Source organism: Pollicipes pollicipes, unplaced genomic scaffold, assembly GCF_011947565.3.
Source record: "Pollicipes pollicipes isolate AB1234 unplaced genomic scaffold, Ppol_2.1 Scaffold_3087;HRSCAF=3621_pilon_pilon_pilon, whole genome shotgun sequence".
NCBI classification, from domain to species: domain Eukaryota; kingdom Metazoa; phylum Arthropoda; class Thecostraca; order Pollicipedomorpha; family Pollicipedidae; genus Pollicipes; species Pollicipes pollicipes.
In genome coordinates this window covers 32021247-32028140 of record NW_023596225.1, presented here as the reverse complement: position 1 = coordinate 32028140, position 6894 = coordinate 32021247, and the positions used below count along the sequence as shown (strand labels likewise).

At 65.4% G+C, this 6894-nt stretch overlaps 1 protein-coding gene and 1 long non-coding RNA gene across 2 annotated transcripts in view; both read left to right on the top strand.

The window, feature by feature from the left end:
• Window positions 1-1372: 1372 nt before the first annotated feature.
• On the top strand, window positions 1373-5684 carry LOC119089577 (uncharacterized). Its single transcript, XR_005093166.1, has 3 exons — window positions 1373-1432; window positions 4331-4431; window positions 5561-5684. It is a non-coding gene; the product is annotated as an uncharacterized LOC119089577 (long non-coding RNA).
• A 1017-nt stretch (window positions 5685-6701) lies between these two features.
• The window catches only part of LOC119090043 (disco-interacting protein 2 homolog B), a gene marked incomplete at its 3' end in the record, with an annotated part of 13933 nt that continues 13740 nt past the window's right edge, over window positions 6702-6894 (top strand). Inside the window, exon 1 of the mRNA XM_037212838.1 lies at window positions 6702-6712. Coding sequence (XP_037068733.1) covers window positions 6702-6712 — 11 coding nt within the window. The remainder of the gene's footprint in view (window positions 6713-6894) is intronic.

Genomic DNA, 6894 nt, shown 5'->3' with positions numbered 1-6894 from the left:
CCGGAGGCCGAGCGACGCCGGCGCCGCGACTCGGACAACGGTGAGTGGCGGCCGCCCGGGCCGAGCGTCGGCGCCGGCTCCCCGCGGGCGGCGCGCTGCTGTGCGCGGGTCCCTCGACTCAGGGTCGTACTCGCTGATCCCCTGTGATGCACGTTGCTGCTTCCAGTCAGAGGGTGCGTCTGTCGGTAAGCTTCGGTGTCTGTGTGGCGGGTGGTGGTGGTTCGCATTGCTGGTCGGTGGTTTGCAGTTGTGCCCGGGGACCAGTCATGTGCTCCGGGGCGGGTCACAAGCTGTGCCTTGCTCAACACCGGGGACCAGTCATGTGCTCCGAGGCGGGTCACAAGCTGTGCCTTGCTCAGCACCGGGGACCAGTCATGTGTTCCGAGGCGGGTCACAAGCTGTGCCTTGCTCAGCACCGGGGACCAGTCATGTGCTCCGAGGTGGGTCACAAGCTGTGCCTTGCTCAGCACCGGGGACCAGTCATGTGTTCCGAGGCGGGTCACAAGCTGTGCCTTGCTCAACAGGGCTGGCGGGTTTTTGCTCCCAGTCCGAATCATTTTGCGTGTAGTTATTGATAAATGTGGGAAGTGATTACCTTAATGGCCAGCTTAGGAAAATGAGGGCTGACTTCTCATGCAAATGAAATGGTAAAGTGACCCATTGTTAACGCCGGGCCGGACGTACCAAAGGCGGCCGCCTCCCTGTACAGCAGCGTCAGCCTCTGCCTGTGTCTGTCTGTCTGTCTGTCTGTCTGTCTGTCTGTCTGTCTGTCTGTCTGTCTGTGTGTATGCGGTATGCCATATTGGCCGTGCGAGCGGTGCCGGCGGCGGCCGCCGCGGCCGCGGGCGCCAGTGATGGTCGGGCACCCCCGCCGCCAGCCGCCGGCCACCGCTGACTCACCGCTCGGCTGTTTGGGCCGGCGCCGCGGCCGCCCGTCCCGTCGGCCCGCCGCTCTCGGGAGCGCGTGGGACCAGCTGGACCGCACGGGACCGCTGTCGGTCGGCCCGTGTGTCCGGCTGTGGGCTCCCGCGGGCTCCTGTGGCGGCTGATCTTCAACGCGTGAAGCTGTCGGTCGGTCAGCTCGTGTGCCGTTAGTCCAGCGGGTCGGTCCGCGTGTTTGTCGGCCCGTGTGTCAGCCGGCGTGTGTGTGCATCGGTGCGTCTGAGCTGGTCGCGCCGGGCCGGCAGACTCGAGCTCGGACGAGGACGACAGCTCGGTGCCGGGCGAGCCGGCCACGCCGGAGGTGGACCGGGCGACGCGGCACCAGGGCCCGCCGCCGTCCGACACCAGCAGCCTGGGCTCGGCGCGCGACACGCCGCCGCAGGGCCGCGCCCCGGCCGGCCGCGCCGCCGCCGGCCGCTGCCGGCCAGCCGCCGCCGCCGCAGCAGCCGCAGCCGCCGCCACCGCCCCTGCCGCCGCCCGTCCAGAACAGGTGCGCTGCCCGGGCCGCCGCCGACCGCAGCACACCTGGCGGCCGTTAGTGGCGGCACGAGACGCCAGCGAACCGGAGGGCGGTGCGGCGGCCGAAATTAGGTTGTCTGTGCACGGGAGTGCATTGTTTCTGGGCGGTGATGGAGGCGAAGTCTCGCGTGAAACTGGGTCTCGTGAGATCGTTAAAGCGAAGCTGTTTTTGTCGCTGGTAGGGATAAACGGTATATTGATGTCTTGAGACTTCTGTGCAAGATCTCTCATGCGGGTAAACAGTATATCTCGTTCTCAAGACCTGTCGAGTGTGAAAGTTTCCATGCGGGTAAACGAGCTCCCATACAGGTAAACAGTACCTCTCTTGCTGAAGACCTGTCGAGTGCGAAAGTTCCCATGTGGGTAGACAATGCCTCTCTTTTTGAAGACTTTTTGAGGGCAAAGGCTCCCATGCGGTTAAAGAGTACCCCTATTGCTGAAGGCCCGTCGAGTGCGAAAGTTCCCATGCGGGTAAACAGTACCTCTCCTTTTGAAGGCTTATCGAGGGCAAAGGCTCCCATGCCGGTAAAAAGTACTTGTCTAAAGACCAATCGAGCGCGAAAGCTCCCATGCGAGTAAACAATACCTCTTGCGGAAGACCTGTCGAGTGTGAAAGTTCCCATGCGGGTAAATCGCACACCTCTTTCTGAAGACGCCTCGAGTGCCACAGCTGCTCCCAAAGGATAATGCGTTGTATCTCGCGAGATCAGTCGAATGCTGCCTGCTCGCGCCCTGCCTCACTGCTGCCGGTGATGATGCGTCCTGGCCTTCAGAAGGGCCCTCGCATTCGCAGCGAAGATACCGCCCGGCCGGCGCTGGAGGCCGCGGCGCGCGTGCGGGACGGAAGGCGCGGAAACTCGCCGACCGGAGGCCGTGTTTCCGATGAACTAGACGGTGTGGTTCGGACTAGCCACGCCGCACTGGCGGGTGACGCACTGTCTTATCTGCCGGAGATCCGCCGCGCATTGTCGGTGGCGCGCCGGAACCGGTTCCGCTCCGCTCCGATTCGGGGTCGGCCGTGCGGGTCACGTCCTCAGGCGTCAAACGCCAGCAGAAATGTCCCGATTCAGGGAAGTTTCTCTTTCGAAACATCCTCCCGGTGAGGCATCATTATTTTTAGTCCTGGTCTGGTCGCCACAGACTTTGCGCTGTGGGAGCCTAGCCAGCGGACAAGTCGGCTTGTTCGACGAAAACATGCTGTCACGCTAGAGTTGTTTGCCGAAGCTTTGGATGTAATTTGTACGACACAGAGCTCTGACAGGTGTCATTACACCCGTCCACAGCCTGTACATATAAGATTCATATCGGGTGCCGGCCGTTGCGTGTTTGGACGACGCCGGCGCCGGGCGGCGGGCGTGGCCGAAGCTGTCAGGCTCACGCAACAGCCGCGCCGCCCCGCCCCGCACACACCTGGACCGGTGGGAGGTGACGGCACCGCAGCCGGGCGACCTCGCCGGCAGCCCACGCTGACCGGGGCCCGCTGCTCAGGACCCGCTCACGCCACCGGCCTGTAGGCCTGCCCCCCTGAGGGAGCCTCCCAAGGTGCCGTCTGGCCCGCTCACAGACGGACGTCAGTCCCGCTCAGAAGAGCCGCCCTCAAGCCTGCTCAGGAACCGCCCTTACAGGAGCTCAGAACCCGCCGTCAGCCCTCGCTCAGAAACAGCGCTCAGTCCCGTTCAGAAGACCCGCCCTCAAGCCTTCTCAGAAACCGCCATCACACGCGCTCAGAACCCGCCGTCAGCCCTCGCTTAGAAACAACTCTCAGTCCCGTTCAGAAGACCCGCCCTCAAGCCTTCTCAGGAACCGCCCTCACAGGCGCTCAGAACCCGCCGTCAGCCCTCGCTTAGAAACAGCGCTCAGTCCCGTTCAGAAGACCCGCTCTCAAGCCTTCTCAGAAACCGCCATCACACGCGCTCAGAACCCGCCGTCAGCCCTCGCTTAGAAACAGCGCTCAGTCCCGCTCAGAAGACCCGCCCTCAAACCTGTTCAGAAACCGCCCTCACGTGCGCTCAGAACCCGCCGTCAGCCCTCGCTTAGAAACAGCGCTCAGTCCCGCTCAGAAGACCTGCCATCAAGCCTGCTCAGAAACCGCCCTCACGTGCGCTCAGAACCCGCCGTCAGCCCCCGCTCAAACACAGCCACCCGTCAGAACCCGCCCTGAGCTCCGTTCAGAACACCTGCCCTCAGACCCGCTCAGACCCCGACCTCACCGTGAAGTGAGTCATCGCTGATTAGCCGGCGGGGCTGGCCGTGCTTGTGCCGGGGTGTCGCTGCTGCTCCAGTGTTTCCAGACGCTGTTTGCGTCGCGCTGCGTCAGTCAGCCACGCGGACGTCACGCCGTTGGTCCGCGGCAGGCCGACCCCTGTGTGGGAAGTGTGTGGAGAGGGTTGCGGCCTGAGGACGGGCTGTGGCCGCCCGGCCGCAGGTGCAGCGGAGGCGCGGCGACCGGTGCGCGATGGTGTTTGCGCCCGATAACGGAACAGCTGTCATGACAGCGCTGAAATTGTGCGACAATGGCATCATGTGGTTCGTTCAATCTACCTCAACCAGTCACGTAACTGTCGTTTTTACGGACATCAATGATGGCATGTGTCAAGTGCTCGGAAATGTTATTGCGTCTCAATTGATTGGTGACTTCAAACGCGCCGGTGTCTTCGCTAATTTTTGTTAAAGTAGGCTGTTTTCGAATTCATCGACATTTGTGTAGAGCATCATCGTGGATTATGTTACATTCGTCCAAGCGTCACTTCTTCTGACACGCCCCCTCACGTCATCACCCGTCGGAGCCCATTTTCGGTGCCCGGGCGGCACCTGCTGGGGAGCCTCACGTGCCTCTCCCGGCCACTAACGGCGCCGGCGCCGCCGACAGGCTGAGCGGCGGCTCGCATTCGTCCAACCAGGAGCGGCAGCGCGCCCGCCTGCGGGACGAGATGACCCAGCTCTCCGAGGTCATGGACAACCTGGCGCCCTGTGAGTGCCCATGCCCGTCCGCCCGCGCTCCCGGCCGCCTGTTTATTTTGCAAACAGCCGCGTGGAGTCAGCGCACCCAGGCCGTGACGGCGGCGGCTGCCGCCGGCTGGCGAGGGCTGCCGACGAACCTCCCGTCGGCCCAGCGTTCCACCGTCCCGCCGTCGGTCCAGCGTTCCGTTCCCGTCGGGTGCCGCGGACGGGGTCGGCGGTCGGCCGCCGCTGAGCGGAACCGGACCCCGCCGCCCAGCGGCCCATCGATCGGGCGTTAGCGCGCGGGCCGCTCGGAACCGGCGCGCCGGCTCGAGGGATGTGTAATCGAATCGGGATGCGGGCGGGCAGCTGTGGTCTGTTTGTGGACGCCCGTCATGCCTTGAAGACCGGAGTATGCGGGGCGTCTGAGCGGATGTGGGTGTTGGTGTCCGCGCTGCAAACACCGAGGCCTGTTGTCTGTCCCCGTGAGTGGCGGTCTGGTTGGTGCCGGTGACAGACCGCTGAACACCAGACCAACAGTGTGTTGTTGGCGACGTTTCCGATTGGCCGGAGGCCATCTTTAATTACTTGTTGTAGGTCGTTCGGTATGGCCTCACCTTGCGTAATTTATGAATGACCTCATATGGTTTGTGAGTGACGTGGTGTGTCGTTCAGGAGTGACCTGATCTGCTATTATGATTCTGCTTCGTATAAGATACCGCATGTTGTGTATGGGCGAGGCGATATTATTTAAATCAGTCTTGACTTCTTGCGTATGGCGGTACATCGCACGTGTAACCGCACGTCTGTCAGCAACCACACATTGTCTGTCAGTGACTCCATGCCGTCTGTTAGCAACCTCATGTCAGTGACCACACGTCTGTCAGTGACTACACGCCGTCTGTCAGTGACCACATGCCGACTGTCAGTGACCGCATGCTGTCTGTCAGTGACCACACGCGTCTGTCAGTGACCACATGCTGTCTTTCAGTGAACACATGTATGTTAGTGACCACATGTTTGTCAGTGACCACACGCCGTCTGTCAGTGACCACACGCCGTCTGTCGAGTGGCTGGCCGCCGCCGGCGCCGGGCGCAGCTGTGCGCGCCGTGCCCCACGCCGCTGTGTGTGACCGCCGGCGCCGCCCGTCCCCGCCAGACTGCGAGCCGCCGGATGTGACGCACAACACGGGCAGCGGGCGCAGCTCGCGCTACCAGCCGCCGCACATGGCCTCAGTGCGGGTCAACAGCAGCACCAGCATCACGGCCGCTGGACGAGGCGCACGGAGGTATGTCCGTCCCCCCCCCCCCCCCCCCCCCCCCGCCTCTCTCGCCACCGCCAGTGCGGCTGGCGTGGTCGGCTTGCAGCCAGGAGCAGGTGTGTCACGACTTGCTGAATTTCCGCGCTGTCGTCCGTACGGCCTAGAAAAAGACGTTTCCGTGTCGGAGAGCGTGTGGAGTTTTGCGTGCTGACGGCGGGGGAGCCGGCTTGTCGTGCCGCGTCCGGGCGCGGTGCGGTGCAGCCCGGCCGGCACCTCAGTCAAGGCCGCTGCCGGCCGGTGCCGCCGGTACCGGTGTGACGGGGTTACTCGGTGCGGCGTCAGTGGGCTCGGAGGAGCCGCAGCCGGCCGCCCCCGCACGGCGCCGGCGCCGGCCCGCACGCCAGCCGACCCTCGTGTGTGGTTTGCGCGGCTGTGGTGCGCGGCTGCTCGCCGGCCGGCGGTGGGAGGCGTCTGGCCCGCCGGGCTCAGCCGCCCAGTGCTCTCAGTCGTCCGACAGCGTTGTCCGCGGTGAGTCAGCCCTGCCGGGCCAGGGCGCCGTCGGCAGGGCGCGCCGCCCTGACGGGCTCGCGCCGGCTGGCATCGCGTACGCCACACCGGCCCGACCGCTTCGCTGTGTCTCGTCCGCCTCGTCTCGCCTCGCCGGCGCCCCTCGGTAGAGTGAGGCAGCCTCGACAGCGGTGGTGGAGGACGCGTGCCGACCGGAGCCGCGCCCCGGGCGATCGGTTGACCTCGGGACGGCCGGCGCCGGAGAGCCGGGCGGCCGGCGCCCGAGACCGGTCTCTGTTTGGACAGCTCGCGTGCGCCGGTCACGACTCGGCCGGCGCCGAGGCCGCGACGGCGCCTCGCTGACCCCGCGCTGGCGCCACCGAGTGCTCTCTCGGGGCGACTCGGCGTCTCGCGTCCTGTGTCAGCGACCTGTCCTGTCGACGCGAGGACGGCCGCCGCGGTGTGGCAGTGTGTGCCGAGAGTGCTGCAGTGCAAGGCTCCGTTCACACGCGGAGGGTCGGCCAGACGCGGATGCAGCGGCGGTGAGCGGGGCTCCAGACGGTGCTGCGGGCCGGGCGGCGCGCCGGCGTGGCGCCGCGGCCTTCCGGCGGGCGCCTGGCTCCGCCGCCGCCGCCGGCCGCCCTGACTCACCGCCGGGAGCGGTGACGCGGCCGCTCTGAGGCGCAGACAGGCACGCGCGGGCCCGTCTGCGCCGCCGAGCGTG